Source organism: Myotis brandtii, unplaced genomic scaffold, assembly GCF_000412655.1.
Source record: "Myotis brandtii unplaced genomic scaffold, ASM41265v1 scaffold260, whole genome shotgun sequence".
Lineage (NCBI taxonomy): Eukaryota > Metazoa > Chordata > Mammalia > Chiroptera > Vespertilionidae > Myotis > Myotis brandtii.
In genome coordinates this window covers 2603391-2622108 of record NW_005359881.1, presented here as the reverse complement: position 1 = coordinate 2622108, position 18718 = coordinate 2603391, and the positions used below count along the sequence as shown (strand labels likewise).

Here is an 18718-nt window from a genome sequence, read left to right as displayed (position 1 = left end):
CACGGTGCGACGGTGGCACCGGGAACCTCGACTTCCTTGTCTCCACCTGGGTCGGGCTTTGGGCAGCGCCCCGCCCCCCTCGGCGGCTTTGCCGTCCGTCCGGTGAGCGGGAAGAGAAGGTCAGGAACCGGCCACCCAGGCTCAGAGCTAGGAAGGGGGACTCGGGGGACTTCTCCACGCTCACAGCATTCTACCCGGCAGAGTGCGAGGGTCCTTTCCTGAAGGCGAACCTCTGTTTTCCAGCCCCGAAGATGAACTCTTCGGAAGAAAAGAGACTTGCCGAGGAAAACAAACCCACACCCTTCGATTACCTGCGTGGCCGGCCCGGCAGCCTCGCCCGAAGTGCTGCGGCCAGAATTACAGCGGTCACCCGCTCGCTGTCCCCGGGGCAGGTAAGGACTCTGCACAGGAGTCCAGTGGGCTCAGGCGCCCTCCAGACCAAGGCCGGAAGGTCTTCTGGTGTCTCCAGCGCCCCAAGGTTTTCATACAGGTTTCTTCTCCCTGGTGGCAGCTCAGAGGGGCAGTGCTTGAAGTTCCCATCAATAGGTAAAATGTGACTCTAGCTTTATACCAGGAACTCTGCTAAATACTGGGAGTGCTTCTCTCATGCCCCATCTCAACAGCCTCGCGAGCTAGGTATTGCTGTGCTTGCTTCACAGATAAGGGGACGGAGGCCAGGACAGGCACTGAATTGCCTGGGTCACACAGTAGTCCAGCCAAAACCTCATGCTCTGAGACCAGTCTGGTTGGAAGAGCTCCCATCATTGTTTCAAGGCCTACACATTGTGAAAACTTCTACATCGAAGTGAAAAAAATGCCCTGGGAAGAATAAATAAGTGTTTTAAAGGGAAGGGGGTTTGCCCCGGCCAGTGTTGCTCAGTTGGTTGGAGCAGCATCCTGTGCACTGAAGGGTCATGGGTTTGATTCCTGGTCAGAGCACATACCCAGGTTGCAGTTTCGATCCCTGGTCTGGGCATGATGAGAGGCTCTCATATTGACGTCTTTCCCTCAAAAATGCCCTGGGAAGAATAAATAAGTGTTTTAAAGGGAAGGGGGTTTGCCCCGGCCAGTGTTGCTCAGTTGGTTGGAGCAGCATCCTGTGCACTGAAGGGTCATGGGTTTGATTCCTGGTCAGAGCACATACCCAGGTTGCAGTTTCGATCCCTGGTCTGGGCATGATGGGAGGCTATCATATTGATGTCTCTCCCTCTCCATTCCCCTCTCTTAAAAAATAAATAAATATATATCTCAATTAGAGGTAAGCGGGGTTTAAGGAGAGCAGTAAGGAGGTATGTAGGGCGGGCCGGCGGGTGGGGCTGTAAACTGAGTAGGAGTGATTGATTCTCTTATCTGCTGTAGCAAAGAGTGTCTCCGTGGCCTTACCCTTATTCTTGTGTCCCCTTCTGTAGACAAAGCATGTGGTGCACACTACTCATCTCTTCCCAAGTAGAAAACTAGGTGTGATAAGGAGTGCATTTGAGTGTATCAGTGACTACTCCCCGCTGGGTAGTAGGAGCTGTTGATGGCAATTTCAAAGTTGCAGTCCACAGCAAAGAGGAATTCTATCAGTATATGGCATAGGGACGCCAGCTATGTCTCTGGTGTGACTGCCTACCTGGAGGATTTTGGACTTGCCTCTCCCTATGAGTCAATTCCTTAAAGAAAAGTTTTTTTCTGTATATAAATGTTCCCTTGGCTCTTTCTGGAGACCCCTAACTAATAGGGATGTTGAAATGCTATTTTGATTGTGCTGAGGAGCAAATTGTGAGAGGAGAACAGTTTGTATTGCCTTTACTACTTAGTTAAAGACCAGTTTGACTATGTTGATGTGGTCTGTTTGTGGGTTCTCTGTGTTGTTTCATTGATCTATTTTTGATTTTTTCTTTAAATGTGAGCCTGTTGGATTTGATGTTTTTTGTTTTGGAAGGTTATTATTCAAGTTCTTTAATAAATATAGACCTACTCAGTCCATTTTCAGTTGGGTGTTGGCAAATATTGTCTTTTAAGGAATTGGTCCATTTTTATCTAGATTATGAAAATTGTGTCAATAGTACAGATAAAGAAATGCCCATGGTTTTGGCAGCTATGTATTCTCATTTCTGATATTCATAATTTTTGTCTTTTTACTTAGCATGGCTAGAGGATGATCAATTTTTGCTCTTTTTAGTGTATCAGTTTTTGGTAGTGGTTCCCCTATTGAGTTCCTGTTTTCAGTTTCAATGATTCTGCTTTAATTTTTATTTCTTTGGATTTAATTTACTCTATTTTCCTAGATTCCTATGTTAGAAGCTAGGTGATTTTTATTTATTATTTTTTTAATCCTCACCTGAGGGTATGTTCAATGATTTTTTTTCTTTTTCTTTTTTTTTTTTTAAGAGAGGAAGGCAGAGAGAGGCAGATTTTTAGATCTTTTCTAATACATGCATTCAATGGTATAAATTTCCCTGCTTTTATGTTCAAAATATTTAATTTCTCCTGAGACTTCATTCACTCATGTGTTCAACAGTGTGTTTAATCTCAAAATATTTGGGGATTTTTCCAGCTACCTTATTATTTTCTACATTAATTCAGTTGTGGTCTAAGAGCAGACCTTGTACATTTTGCCTCCTGTAGTTTATATTTTTAATTAAATCTTTATTGTTCCCCTTTTCTTCCCCCATTGACCCATTCTAGCCTGCCCCCGCTCCTGTAGTTTCACCTTCTGTTAAGGGCATAGCAGGGATTGTTATGTCTCAGTGAACAATTGACTTTTAGGTAATGCCCCTCTTTACCCCTGAAGACTTTTCTTGCTCTGTCTAAAATAAAATAAATCTTCTCCCACTCTCTTTATTTTCCTTAAAAAATATTGCCCTAACTGGCTTGACTCAGTGAATAGAGTCGGCATTCAGACTGAAGGGTCCCCGGGTTTGATTCTAGTCAAAGGCTTGTACCTTGGTTACAGACTCCTCCCTGGCCCCGGGGCCCTGATTGGGGCGTGTGCAGGAGGCAACCAATTGATGTGTTTCTCTCATATCAGAGTTTCTCTTTGTCTTTCCCTTCTTTCTCTCTCTTCTTCTCTCTCTAAAAATCAATGGAAAAATATCCTCAGGTGAGGATTAAAAACACAAACTAAATAAAAATGACTTAAAATATATATATTTTTAGTGATTTCAGAGAGGAAGGGAGAGAGAGATAGAAACATCATTGATGAGAGAGAATAATTGATTGGCTACTTCCTGCACGCCTCACACTGGGGATCGAGCCTTCAACCCCAGCATGTGCCCTGACTGAAAATTGAACTGTGACCTCCTGGTGCCTAGGTGTTGGTAGCAATTGGAGGGGAATGGGGAAAGGGTCCCAAAAAGGGAAGAGAGTTGGTGTAGTGGAGGAACCCACATATGGCTAGAGCCTCTGGTGTTTGTGGGGAGTAATGAGATGATACAGTGAGACTCCAGATAATGAGGTGAGGAGCTTAGGCTGTGAAAGGACATTCAACTACTGTGCTGGAGGGAGTGGATCAGAAGCATTATTCTGGCAGTGGAATGGAGTACAGGCTGGGAGATAGGTCAGGAAGGTTACTACTTACTCTTGTGAAAACCTGGAGAGGACATGAAGTCTTTCGTATTAGTAACAGAAGAGGGAAGGCTTTCTTCTTTCAATAAAGGGAAAAACCCAAATGCTTACATAAATAAAAAATGTGCCAGGTACGTTACAAAAGGCACTTTGATACATTTTTGCACAGTGAATTTGAGTTCAAAAGATGAGCCCCACAATATTGACTAAATTGCCTCATGAACACTGATTTGAACATAACTATTGCTTCATTTATATACTAGAAGTTTTCTCTTAACTTCATTTGTCAATCATATACATGCATCTTTCCTTTCCCAAGAATGTGTTTATGGTGTTACTGACACAATTGCCCTGAAGAGTGGGGGAAGGTGTGTGTGAATGAATAGGTAGATCTAATAAGGTTTTGAGATCTAAAGAACTTTTTTTTATCTTTATTTTGTAAGGCCTGACATGAATTATTCTGTTATCAGGACAGTCCTGAATTTGTGCTTACTGTGGGCTTGGTCTCTTTAAATCTTTATTATATATTATTGATTTTTTTTTTTTACAGAGAGAAAGGGAGAGGGGATAGAGTTAGAAACATCGATGAGAGAGAAACACAACCAAGGTACATGCCCTTGACCGGAATCGAACCTGGGACTCTCCAGTCCGCAGGCCGGAGCCAAACCGGTTAGGGCTTCTTAGTTTCTTTAAAAACTCATTATGGTCTGGCCGGTGTGGCTCAGTGATTAAGCATTGACCTATGAACAGGAGGTCACGGTTCAATTCCCAGAAAGGGCACATGCCCAGGTTTCAGGCTCGATCCCCAGTGTGGGGCATGCAGGAGGCAGTCGATCAATGATTCTCTCTCACCATTGATGTTTCTATCTCTCTATCCCTCTCCCCTCCTCTCTGAAATAAATAACATTAAAAATTATTGTGAGTGATATTGATAATCTGCTGGCCTGGGGACCTGCCAGTCAGAACAGATACCTACTGTAGTCCTAAAGAAGAATTTAGGGGGGCCCCACAGTTTGAGTCATTGATCCTTTATTTGTTGAACCATGGGGTGTCCAGGGAGGAACTGAGGACCATTAATTACTGATTGATAACTGTATGTGGCCATACAGTTGCTTACTGGCTATATGTTGTGATTGCTGCAGGAGATAAAATAATTACTGTGTTTTCTTTCTAGGATTCAGAAATGTAAATCTGTATTTTCCATGGTCACTGGTACCCAGGAAGTATTTGGACTTCCTCCCACCACAGTCCCCTTTGCTCACTACACCTCACCAAAGACCTAATTTCTGGTACTACAGTGGCCATGGGGAAAAAATGAGAATGAAAGGGCCTCAGACTAAACTTCAGCAGTTGTGGCACAATAAGATTTCACAGAGTTCCTGTGAAAGTAGGAGTGTGGTGTATAATCCTCATGGGGGTGAAGACCCTTCCCTGGAGAAAATGTGTGAAGAAGAAGGAGAGATGGACAGCTGCCCTCAGGGGCACATGCCCTCTGCTGCCCCGTTGGCCCACTCTAACAAAGTCAATGTAGCCATTCAGTGTGACATGAGCTGGCTGGAGGATGCAGAGCTGGAGAGATCTCCTGCATCATCACCAGGAGGGAGAAAGGGAACAGGGGAAGAGTCAGTGCTGTGTGGCATCCTGGGTAGAAAGGAGGTAGGAGAGCAGGACAGCAGGCCCTCCACTGCCCAGTTGACCCAGTCTAACAAAACCGATGAAGCCATCCATTGTGAAATAGGTTGGGTGGAAGATGCAGAGCTGGAGAACTCCCCTGAGCAAATGCCCTTGGTAAGTGAAGAGTCACCAAACTGCACAACAATGGGACCGAGGAAGATGTCCAGGAGCAGGAAATTACGTGAGGCCAGGACAGCATTCTTAAAAGGAAAGAACGACACTGCTACCTTGACCAAAGAAATTACTTCTTTGAACATTTCACATGAGTGTGAGTTGGAAGATGAAGCGTGTGAGATAGAATGGGTCTTTGTAGAAGAAGTTAGTGGTCCCAGTTCTAAAGAAAGATTTGATCAGGAAGAATCCTGGGGAAGCTATTTCTATTCTCTACTTGTCTGGCCCTGGAGCAGTAATATCAACGAGAGGAATGCTGAGTGTGAGGGCACCTCTATGACCCCGTTATCCTTACCAAAAAAGAGGACTGTGAAATATATGACAACAAGTCTCTAACAGAACATAGCATCACCCAGGAGGCATTGGACTCCATGACATTGTCTCAGGAGTAGAATATAAGCGACTAATGGGCTCAGCCTCCTTAGTTGACTAGCGGTTTCCTTTTGGGTCCTGGGTCCAAAGGCAGCAGGATCAATGAGAATTCTCCATTTTAAAATCGAGTTTTCACTTAAGCTCTAGGTGCCCATATTTGTAGAATTTGCAAAGAGGATCCCAAGTTAGAGTTGAGACAGAGTCATAGCAGATGGCTGGGAGGTAATGGTAATGGAGAGCTGGGTTGAATAGTCAGGACAGGGGGCTGTAGATTTAACTCTGCTGTTGGGCAAATGAAAATTGTCACCATTCTAACTGGGTAACAGGCATATCTATAGACACTAGGTTACAAAATGGATTGGAGCCAAAGATGTTCTCTTCTGTGGAATGTTATTTTTATGGTTTTTCACATTTAATTCCTGATGTTGCTAATGATAGTAAGTTGTGGTTTATATGGGATTATTATTATTATTTTGTTAAGAGAGTGAAAGGGAGGGGGAGATAGGGAGGGAGGGACATCGATGTGAGAGAGAGAGACACATTGATTGGTTGCCTCCCAACTGGCTGGGGATCAAGCCTACAACCGAGGTACATGACCTTGATCAGAATTGAACCCGTGACCCTTCAGGCCTCGGGCCGGCACTCTATTTATTAAGTGTCCCAGTTTAGAGCCGGGTACTGGAAGTTTAGTATCTTCCTTTACACTGAGCCTTGATATTGAGTATTCCTGCCATTCCTCCAACACCTAGTCCTGGGATGTCAGGGTTCAGTTGCTTTACAGCCATCTAAAGGACATCCTGCCCTGCAGTGGCATAAAGGAAAGACTGATAACTAAGCACAGGCAAAATGTTAAGAGCCTTGGTTTTATCCTAAAGGTAGAAAGGAAAAATGGGTAATGATTCTCTGTATTCCTCTTTTTTTGGTTAATCCTCATCTGAGAATATTTTTCGATTGATTTTTAGAGAGAGTAGAAGGAAGACAGACACATGGTTTGGTTGCCTCTGCACATGCCCCAGCCAGGGCCGTTCTGCAACTGAGGTACATGGCCTTGACTGGAATCGAACCTTGGACCCTTCAGTACATTCTTTCCACTGGCTAGGGTGTGTATTCCATTCCTAGGAAACAAATTACTGAGTTCCAGCTACAAAGAAGAACTAAGTGTATCACGATGGGCTAGAACATGTGATGTCTTAATTTCAACTAATAAAGCTGTTCCAGAAACAAAAGTGAAGTCTTTGGAGTGAATTTGATGTTATAAAAGTAAATTGAATTCCATGTTTGTGATAACACAACTATAGATTTGGGTCATTTGTGTGTGCTTCTGTCTTATAATTTCCAGGGACCCTTAGATAAGGAATAGAGTGTCTTGCTCATTTTAATAGATAGGGACCAGGCACATAGCAGGTCCTGGATAATAGCACTGTCCATCTAGTGCCATGGACTTCCATCCAGTGCCTTCTCCTAGAAAGGAAGTTTTAAAGGAACAGTCTTTATACAAATACATAGACGGTCACTTGGTCAATTTGTAGGGCCAACCTTCCAATAAATGGTTCAGGTTAAGTCTCACTAGATGCCAAAAAGGTTAATGAGGGCTTATTTGGAAGAGCAGGAAGTGGTGTTGCACATGTGGGGTGTGATGGGAGAGCCATGAGGAGTGTCTGCAGGGGGGATATGAGCATGTGAGTACCCAATGTCTGAGCTCACATCCCACAGGCTAAGGGCTCAGTCCTACAGGACTGCCCACCATCCTACAGACCCACTCACGTGCCCAGGTGATCACCCGTGCTTCTGACAGACTGGCTATCACTTGGAGGTTCCAGTGTCCCTTTTCGTGGGGTTGGTTTTGCTGAAGCAGATCCTGGTACGCAAACTAAATTAAAAGTGGAAGAGATGCATAGGGCAAGGTATGGGGAAAGGGTGTGGAGTTTCCATGCCTGCTCCAGGCATATAAGTCTTCCAGCACTTCCATGTGTTTACCTACCCCAGAGCTTTTTTGTTGTCAATCCTCACCCGAGGATATTTTTCCATTGATTTTTAGGGAGAGTGGAAGAGAGGGAAAGACAGAGAAACTCTGGTGTGAGAGAAACACATTGATTGGTTGACTCCTGCAAGAGCCCAGACCAGGGCCCATGCCAGGGAGGAGCCTGCAAGGATATGTGCCCTTGACCAGAATTGAACCTGGACCCTTTGGTCCGAAGGCCCAACTCTATCCACTGAACAAACTGACTAAGGCTATATAACTTTTATTGACTTTAAAAAAATATATATTTTATTGATCTTTTTACAGAGAGGAAGGGAGAGGGATAAGAGTTAGAAACATCGATGTGCTGGGGATGTGCCCGCAACCAAGGTACATGCCCTTGACCGGAATTGAATCTGGGACCCTTGAGTCTGCAGGCTGACGCTCTATCCACTGAGCCAAACCAGTTATGGCATGACTTTTTTATTAATAAAGACAAAGGAAAGGAGGGAGGGAAGAAGGGAGAGAGGAAGATAAGGAGAAAGGGAGAGGAGGGGGAGAGAGAGAGAAGAAAGAGACATTGACTTGTTCCACTTATTCATGTATTCATTGGACGGAAGGACATCCAGAAGGATGTCTGGTCTAATTAGCATATTATGCTTTTATTATAGATGTCATTCCAATAAATTCAATAAAAAAGGCCCACATGTCAAGAGTGATGGCAGGCTTAAGTGATGCACTCTAGAATCTAGGCCGGAAACAGAAGACAGAGAAGTCGAGATGAGGGAGTAGGGGATAGTAGTTAACTTGCAGGGGCTGCCCAGATCCCAGTTAAAGCAAGAAGTGGGGGAAGACTCCAGTAAAAGGCTAGAGATTAGAGCAGTGGTTCTCCAAGTGTGGTCCCCACAGCAGCGGTATTAGCATCCTTTGTGGACTTGTTCAAAAGGAAAATTCCCAGATCTACTCCAGTCCAGGTAGTCTGGGAGGCCAGGAATATGTTTTAATTAGCACTATAGTTGATGTTGGTGCCCCAAAGGTTTGAGAGGCATTGATGCAGACTTTTTTTCATGTTGTTTAAGAATACTTAGATCATGGCCCTGGCTGGTTTGGCTCACTGGATAGAGCGTTGGCCTGGGGACTGAAGGGTCCCAGGTTCAATTCCGGTCAAGGGCATGTACCTTGGTTTCGTCCAGATTGTAAGAGAACATGTTTAACATAAATGGCATACCATCGGAATAAAGAAAATTCCAGGCAGGAGAATTTTCTGCTGCATGCTGAGCTAGGATGCTCAGGGTAAGTGTAAGGCATGGCTGCATTCACTGGCCTTAGGGTTTTCAGAAAGAACATTCCAATCGGGGCCAATTGTGTCGCTGAGATAAACTTTCAAAGGCCAGGTCTAGGAGCAGTTACTGGAGAGAGCTGGGGAAGGAGCCTGTCTTTGTACTAGTAAAGGATGTGGGAATCCAACCCCCAGGGGAATAGTGAGTTCCAGGGACCCTGAGTGATGACAGCAGCAACTGAAGCTGGAGAGGGAGGGACACTTGTCCCTGAGCAAGATGTGGCTCCTCCTTGGCTCATCAAAGAACAGACCCCTCCCCTAGCTGCAGGCACCACCCCAGACTGCAGAGCTGCCTCGGCTGCACACAGTCAAAACTAGAAGTTCCCAGGAGGGCTGTGCTTAGCCAACAGGACCACGGTGAATTTTGGATGTGGGTGCTTGACCCCGTATAGTCATCCCTAAATCCTTATAATTTTTCTGAATCAGTTGTTCTGGGCATAATCATAATCATGGGATGATGGCAATAAGATCTAAGCAAGTTAAGTCCATGATTTTTTACTGTTATTACAGGACACCCAATTACTCCTCCCCACCCCCCCAAAAAACTCAACCCATCGTGCCAGGGTTTATGAACACAGGCTTTTGTGAGCAGCAAGGCCCAACATACTTTACACTGTTGAATGAAAAAATGAAAAATGAAAACAAATGGGGATGATATGCTAGCATTTATGTTAAAAAACAAACAAAACCCACATTTGCTTAAGATTCATAATTAAACCTTATGTACCTTTGAAATTTGGAACACATGCATGTATTATTCAGAAATAAAAAATAAATACATTTGAAAAATAAATAATGAGCTTTTATTATCTTCAACAACAGACAAGAGTGGAGCCTGAAGCCTGGGAATTCAGCAGCCTCGCTGTGGAGGTGTCCGCCCCTGGAGGAGTGTCCTCAGAGGCTCTAGTCCGGCCACCCCGACTTCCTAGGAATCGCAGGCCACAGTGACCAGCAGGAGGAGGACTGGGAGGGCCCGTCCTGCCGACGTCAGCGCCGTCCAGAGCTGGCACCTGGGGAGACACAGTCCCTCTCGGGGGTCACAGCTTCACTGGAAGGTAGGTGAGAAGTCACTCGTGTGTGTGACACCAGATGTGCTCCTTGGTGTCCCCTCTCCGACTCCAGGCCCCCTGTTCTCGGCCACAGTGTGTGATTCTGAGACGAGAACGCGGACAAGCCGAGCGGCTGTCAGTCCGAGTCCGAGCTCTCACTTGACTTGGAAGACTTATGCTTTCGCTTCTTCTTTCTTTTCTTTTCTTTCTTCTTTTTCTTATGCTTCTCTTTCTTCTTCCTTTTCTTGTGTCTCTCCTTACATTCCGAGGAGCTGGAGCTGCTGCTATTGTCATCTGAGGTGGAGTCCTCCAGCAATTGCTTTAACTGCTGTATCCTAGACAGAGAAGACGGTCAAAGAACCAGAAACCGTAACAACATTGTCGAAGAATGTTTTTAAATATAAGATTAGCAGTGAGGATAAGAAAAGTCACAGATAATCACCTCATCCAATACAGTACTTATTTTTTATTTTTGCATGTTGCCCATTCCTGTCCACATCCATGCCTATTTTACAGGACCATTTACATTTATGCCTATCTACCTGTGTACAATCGTTCTGTATCATTTTCATTGTCCTAAATATTTCCACGTTTCTTTTTTAAATTTTTATTATTATTTTTTGATAGTATGTTTATTAAAGCTGGGGACAGTGAAACAAGGACGGGACTAGGATGGAAGTAACAGGAGAGCTTACACGGGGCTGCTTCGCTCACTAGGAAGTCAGAGAAAGGGGGCCTTGGGGACCTTTTCATCAGGGGGTTAGCCAGGGATGCGCTGTCACTCCCCACTGCTCCCCTGGTTGTAAGTCTCATGGGGTCCCTTAGAGTTTAGGAGATAATATTCACTTGAAAAGGAGATTTGAGTGCACATGCCCCAAGGAGGTGTGCCTGCATATTTCTATAGTCCCTTACTTCTAACCTTCTAACAGATACAGCCTTTCCTAAATCATCCCTCCACTGCTCAAGTTCATACTAGGTAATTTACCTCAAAGTGAAGACTCTGAAAAAATAAAAACCTCCTGTTTTTTCACTGTCTTTATTCATGTTGAACAATAGCTCAGATCCCTGAAGACATTGGAGAATATAAACTAAATCATATGAAAGAGAACCAATCAAACAGTAGAACCACACACCACGAAGAGGGCTGCCAACATCAACCATCCATGCGTCAGCAGGCTGGGCCACGCCCACTGCATTAAGCTAACCCAAGTGGAGCAGGCTGACCCGCTCATTCCTGGAACACCAGCCTTTTCAGGGAGTCCTCCTGACCTCCAAGTGCTGCGCAATGAAAGCACCACATTTGTTACACTGCTCCTCCAATAGGAATAATTGTTTCCAACGTAATACCATTTAAAACTTCAAGAGGGTCTTGTTATCATCAGGACAACCTCACCTTATATCCTTTTCATGTCTCTTATTCTCTCGGATGATGTCATACATGGGATCTTCATGTGCCTTGAGGGTTAGAGAAAGTTAAGCTTGGGTTAGACTTCATAGATTGTTAGCTAAATTAAAATTAAATCGCTGTTTCACTGAAATTAGTTTGTTCCCCTCCCCTGTTTGGTGTAATTTTATATTCTACATGTTCTAATCCTTCCTGAGAATGACTTTAAACTTATGGAGGCTATAAAAAAGATTTTCCAATTATACAAGTACAGGATTATAATTTTAGTATCTTTTATAAGGAAATAAACCATTGAAATATTAATAAATACTAGTCAAGGTTAGAAATATTGCAGTAATTATCTTTTGATTAAAAGATATTAAGCAAAACAAGTGAGTCAGAAAATGGTATGTAAGAATGATTCATTTATAGGTACACAAACCATGTGCCAGAAAAGAAGTCCGGAGGGACACTCATCAGGCTACTTACTGTAACCCCCCTTTCAGTATTGGAAAACCTTACTATAATGTTTCCATTTTGTTAAAGTAAGGCCAATGTATTCCTGTAATATCTGTATAATTTAAATCACTTAAAGTACTTTAAAATATGAATACACAGAGTGAATTTCATGGTATGTGAGTTATCTTTAAAAATGCTTTTTTAAAAAAAATTTTACATATTAAATTAAAAAAATAGAGTTAAGCCTGGCTGGCGTGACTCAGTGGTTGAGTGTTGACCTATGAACCAGGAGGTCAAGATTTGATTCTCGGTCAGGGCACAATCCCACAGTGCGGGCTTGATCCCCAGTGTGGGGTGTGCAGGAGGCAGCTGATCAATGATTCTCTCTCATCACTGATGTTTCTATCTCTCCCTCTCCCTCTCCCTTCTTCTCTGAAATCAATAAGAATATATTTTAAAAAATAGAGTTAAAAATATCTATTATCTTACCACTGGAACTATCCACTGCTAACATTTTAGTATGGTTCTCCCAGTCATTAGTCATAATTTACAAAAAATTATAATCATGTTATATAAAACTCTCTACTCTCTTTTTCACTTAAATGTCGTGAACATCATCCTATGACATTTTACTTTCTTCTAAAACATAATTCTTAAAAGCTATATGATTGGGAGAGGGAGAGAAACATCGACCGGTTCCTCCCAAAAGCATACGCATCCCAACCATGGATCAAACCTCAACCTGGGTATCTGCCCTGACCAGGAATCGCACTGACCTTCTGGTATACAGGACAATGCTCAACCAACTGAGCCAGCAGCCCGGGCTCAACATGTTTGTTTGTTTGTTTTTTAAAAAACACACCTTTAAATAAAGAATGTAGATATTTTTTTTTTAAAAAAGCTATATGATTTCTATGTTATAGTAATTTATGTTGTTGGTATTAATATATTGGCCATTGAAGTTGTTGCCTATTTTTATTTAGTTTCTGTTTTTTAACCATATAAATAATTCTGAAAGTTATTTTCCTACATTCATAAAAATTTGTGTATATTGATGTTTTGTTAAATCCTTAGTATCAATTCTTAGAATTTAGGTTTCTGCATTTGAAAAAATATTGAATACGTTTAAATTTTTGAGATTTATCTCCAAATTGTCTGTGAGAGGAGGTATAAAAATCGATATTCCAGCTATCAATGATTTATCCAGAATATCTTCTTCAAATTATTAAAATGAAAGCACAATATTTTCAATGTCTTAACATCCCTGGAGAATGTGGACCCCAGTTTGATATATGCTGGTAATTCCAGTATACCTGATATATTGAAACAGTTACTGAAAGGTGAATTACCATCCCTGGGAGGTGACTGTGTAAATAGTGAGGAAATGACACCTATTTTACTGACATGTAACAAGGAAATATCATGTATGCTCACTTCTAGTTTATAACAGAAAGATATCTAATACCTAGACAAGGATTAGGAAATCAGAACACTGATTTTTTGTTAGGAAACATGATTTTTTTTTACATAAGTAAAAAGTGGATAAGAATGTCTGCTTCAGAAAAAAGAATCAGTGTTTCCAAGGCATAAGCAATAACACTTTAGTAAGAAGTTAGTTTTTTGTTAATGTAACTAATCTCTCACACAAACATAATTTAACAGAGATGTAGTTAACACCAGGTACTTTGGCCAAAAGGCTTCTGGAAATATATTTTATGTGAGCCTCCAGTTCACCGATTATTGCCTGATTCAGGATATTCACCATCTTGGTAAACATAAATTGACACCCTGGGGTTCTACTTACTACTCTGAACTGTTCTAACTTTTGGTTGCCTTTGATAAAGAAAGGGCATTCTTTGTCGCCTGTTCGGTGACCATACCGTTTACAGCGCCAACCTAAAAACAAAGAAAGGGGATATATTTCTGTAAGATAATGTATTTTACTTAATCAAGATAAAGTATCAGTAGGTCATATTAAAGTTATTCTTCATTAGATTCCAATTTTAAAAGCAAAAGACTTTAAAAAAGGTGTCACCCACAAAGACAGGGACAATATGAAAGGAGACAACAGTAAAAAGATGTTGGAAGTTATAATGCAGGTAAGAGTGTGCAACATGGATAGCAGACCCCAGAAAACTGAATTCTAAGCCAGCGGAACAGAAACAACTCAATTTGGATTTGGAGAACCCTAGAGGCTCTGGAATTGGCAGCACATTCTGGCAATGGAGGTGAAGGGACAGCTTAAATGAGGGCTGGTTAAAAGGCCACTTGCATCTCCCCTGCCCCAGGGCAGGCAGGTTCATTCTCCGGAGCAGGTGAAAGGAGGGGCTCTGGCTGTGGCCTCAGGCCCGCTGGAAGGCCAGGTGCCACACCGAGCACAGGAAGAGGACATGGATGGCTGATGGGGGGAGGCTCAGGCTCACAGCCTCGCTCCTCAAAGCAGTTCCCAGAACCAAGCACGAGGCCTTGGCCCTCAGCAGGAAACTCTCCTCTGAAAGACTGACCAGCCTGATGAGAAAGGCTTGGAGATACTGATCTCAGCAGCTGTTTACAGCAATAAAATAAACATTGTGTTACCTCTTAAGCAGCCCGGACACTCCACCCTACAGTGAGATCCAGTTACCAATCTCTACTCAAAAGTGAATTTGGGCCTGGACAGTGTGGCTCAGTGGTTGAGCATCGATTTATGAACCAGGTGGTCACCGTTCCATGCCTGGGTTGTGGGCCTGCAGGAGGCAGTCAATTGATGTTTCTCTCTCTCTCTCTCTCTCTCCAAAATCAATAAAAGCCATATTAAAAAAAAAAAAAGGCTTCAGCACCCTTTCTTCAAATGCCATCTTGTGCTGGATGAAGGCGCTGCTGCCCTGGTGGGGTGGGGGGTGCGCACGCAGAGCTCTACCTGTCCCAACCCACCCTCTGTGGCCTGTAGCTCCTCTCAGGCAACCTGGAGAAACCTTACCACCAACGATGGAGGGGGACTAACTGAGGCAGGACCCAGAGGGACCTGCCCTCCAAGGCATTTCCACCACGGAAGGTCCTTTCTGTGGCAGGAACACGACCAGCCAGTGTCCTCCAAAGGCAGCCCCGTCCTGTGGCAGGCCACTGCCCGTGGAGTCAGAAGCCTGGAGCACATCTTGGCTCCGCCTCTTACCTGGGACCACGTACTGACACGTGTAAGTCAATCTGCAGAGCAGAGATCATGCCAGGACTCTGACAGCGCTGAGAGGAGAACACGTTAAATGAAAGAAAAACACGCCTTGTGAACCGTGGTGTCACCTGCGTGTGTTCGGGAGTCCCGGACGCGCTTGCACACTCACACTGCATAACTTTGACCTCCTTCCCCAGCGGCATCCAAAGCCCTTTGGTTGGCGCGTGAGCCAGGAATTCCCTGGCATGCTCATTGCCTGGCACATCTGGTATACAGTCTTCCGGCTTCGTCTCATCCTCCTAAAAAGGGAAACAGCGAGTAAACAATATGGCCAGAAAGCGCCGGATCCTCTCCACCTGCCTCAGAACACAGGGGGCCTGGCTTTCTCAGGGGGGAGCTCCCAAGGTCATCATGAGTCACCTCTCAGGAACCGGAGACACCACTGAGACCGGACAGAAAAAGTGGAAGTGAATGTGCCCGAAGAACTACATCACAAAAACGAAGTGGCTGTTCTTGGAGAAATGGTACTATTGTTGTTCACAAAGAAATGATTTATAAGCTCCAAATTCTGATGCTAAGATTACAAGTTTTCTGCTAACTTAAAAGTTGTGTGGCCCTAACCGGTTTGGCTCAGCGGATAGTGCGTCGGCCTGTGGACTCAAGGGTCCCAGGTTCGATTCCGGTCAAGGGCATGTACCTTGGTTGTGGGCACATACCCAGTAGGGAGTGTGCAGGAGGCAGCTGATCGATGTTTCTAACTCTCTATCCCTCTCACTTCCTCTCTGTAAAAAATCATTAAAATATATATATAAAAAAAAGTTCTGTGGAATGAGGCAAAGTATAGGATTAAACAAGTAAGGTTTCCTGGAATAACAACAAAAGTATGTTAAGTTAAAATGGATTATTATACCTTGAAGGCCACAGGTGTATTTATGAAATGTACTTACCACCACCAAATACCTGCACTAAAGTTCTCTCTCTCTCTCTCTCTATTTCTCTCTTTTTGGTTAATCCTCACCTGAAGATATTTTTCCACTGATATTTACTTACTTATTTATAACATTTTTTTAATTGATTTCAGACAGGAAGGAAGAGGGAGAGAGAGAGAGAGATAGAAACATCAATGATGAGAGAGAATCATTGATTGGCTGCCTCCTGCGCGCCCCACACTGGGGATCGAGCCCACAACCTGGGCATGTGCCTTGACCAGAAATGGAATGGTAACCTGACCTCTTGGTTCACAGGTCGATGCTCAACCACTGAGCTGCACCAGCCAGGATCCATGGATTTTTAGAGAGTTGAAGGGAGGGGGAGAGACAGAGAAAGAGAGGAACATTGATGTGAGAGAGACACATCTATTGGTTGCATCTCACACACACCCCGACTGGGGTTGGGGATCGAGCCTGCATAAGGTAGTTTTTTTTTTTTAGCCTTTTGATTTTTTTTCAAGTTTCCAGGTGTATTAAATTTATAATGAAAATGTTTTTAAAAATCTTTTTTAATATTGAAAGGTAGCAAACAGAAAAGGTTATTTTGGCCTTTAACTCTAAGTCTAAGTCTTGTTGCCTCAGAGTCTGACACTGGCCATGGTGCAGAGAAGGGGCGATGGCTGAGGAACTTGCATGGGCCTGCCTGGGTTTCTTAGGGAACAGACACCCGGCTGAGTAAATTGCCACAAAGGCACAGGCGTGTGACAAAGCCCGAAGTGTGTGACTGGCACCTGCAGGAAGAAACAGGGTGATCACAAAGGGAGTCCACGCACTGAGTGACTTATGCCTAAGAGAAGAGCCACAGGACAAACTTCACACTGACCTTGATAAGCCCAGGAGGAGGTTTTTCATAACTAGAAAGAAAAAAGAAAACAAACCCATCATCAACCACGTTAACAGGAACATAATGAGCAAAAAGCAACTGCAGGCTAAACTAAAAAGGGTGTGTTTAATAAAAACCTAGAAGTACGGTATGTCTAAAACAGTCCTTCCTTCCAGACAAAGCCACAGCAGGCTTGGCAGAGGCAGCAGAGGGCCGCAGCAGAGGTGGGGGCCAAGGCCCTTGCACAAATTTTGTGCATTGGGCCTCTAGTTGTTTTTTGTCATTCTATTTTTAATAACAAAGTCGAATGATGTTACAGGTGGTTTCCTATACAAAACGCAAATGTAATGTTCAGCAAATATCATGCTTAATGCCAGTAGACAATAATTATCCTCCAGTGTTTCTTTTAAATTTTGTTTTACTGCTTAAGTATTACAAAGAGTAGTACATATGTCTCCATTTTTCCCCCCTTGACCTTCCCCTGGCCTCCCCTACCCCCCAGTGTCTTGTGTCCATTGGTTATGCTCATATGCATGCATACAAGTCCAAGTCCTTCGGTTGATCTCTTACCACCCCCTCACCCCTCATCCCTCCCCGGCCTGCCTGCTGTAGTTTGACAGTCTGGGGCCTCTAGTTTTTAACAAAAACCTAAAAGTACGTTATGTCTAAAACAGTTAATAGAACATGCCCGGCACTCGAAATCACATATAAACAAACAGATGCTCTCCCACATCCCGCTGAGATGCAGAACTCAAATTCACCGAAACTGTAACTCACTTGCCGTCTTAGCACAATGATTTTCTTTTTGGAAGAAGGGAAAGCAAGAGATTACAGGGAAACCATGTGGTAAGAAGACCCCTGAGAATAATTATGGTTCCAAATTGTCATCTCTGTCAGGTTGTTTATCTAGCATAACTCTCAGTGTTGAATAGGGTAGTTCCTAAATCCCTTGCAATATGATGGAACTGTGTATTTTGAAATCTATTATTATTATTAGCAATGGCCTTAAAAAGTACACTTCTCAACTGTTTTCAAAAATTTAAAGGCCCATGGTTGGTGTTTTTTTCCTAGGGCTAAACAATTCCTTAGTTTATGTAGTAATTAGAAAATATACTTCTCAATTATTGAGTGAATATTTAACTATTAAAAATAACAGATTTGGCTTTGGCCGGGTGGCTCAGTTGGTTGGAGCATTGTCCTGTACACCAGAAGGTCTCGGGTTTGATTCCCAGGGCGAGTACGGGAGGCAGCCAATCTGTTTCTCTCTCTGTCTCTCTCTAAAATCAGTAAACATATCCTTGGGTGAGGGTGAAAAAATAAAAAAGATTTGGGAATGGGTATACAAGTGTGTTTACTATGTAGTTGCCTTCTGAGATATCACAGTTGAAACGTCTGCATTATTTTTGTAGTTGATCCTTAGAAAATAAAAAATGTCACTGGAGGCCTGTTATTTTGTACCATCTGATGCCTTACGATTCCATAATTCAGATTGTAATGAGTTGCTCTGAGCTGTAGGAAGACTATATTGCGATAAGAGGGAAGAATGATCTTCCCAAGTGGGTGTGGGGAAGAAACCTTTCATCTCGCCAAGTACTCAAACATGCTCCTGGGATCTGAGCGCTGAGGTGGGATGTTTTTGGAAGAGTCCTCAGGGAAGTACCTCCGCCCCCACTGTTTCTGCAGCGGCCACCATGGGGCCGCACTAGCTGCAGGGCTGCGGCTTCTCTCCCCTCGGGCACGAGAGCGCCGCGGAAGGACAGGCACCGATGCGCACGCCCCGTCGGTTCAGTTCCCCAAA

The 18718-nt window shown here is 43.6% G+C and overlaps 1 protein-coding gene across 1 annotated transcript in view; it reads right to left on the bottom strand.

Annotated features, from left to right (window-relative positions):
- Positions 1-9848: 9848 nt before the first annotated feature.
- The window catches only part of RP9 (retinitis pigmentosa 9 (autosomal dominant)), an 11570-nt gene continuing 2700 nt past the window's right edge, over positions 9849-18718 (bottom strand). Inside the window, exons 3-7 of the mRNA XM_005868078.2 lie at positions 16921-16951; positions 15278-15407; positions 13765-13856; positions 11511-11572; positions 9849-10452 (exon numbers count right to left, since the gene is read on the bottom strand). Coding sequence (XP_005868140.1) covers positions 10254-10452; positions 11511-11572; positions 13765-13856; positions 15278-15407; positions 16921-16951 — 514 coding nt within the window. The 3' untranslated portion in view covers positions 9849-10253. The remainder of the gene's footprint in view (positions 10453-11510; positions 11573-13764; positions 13857-15277; positions 15408-16920; positions 16952-18718) is intronic.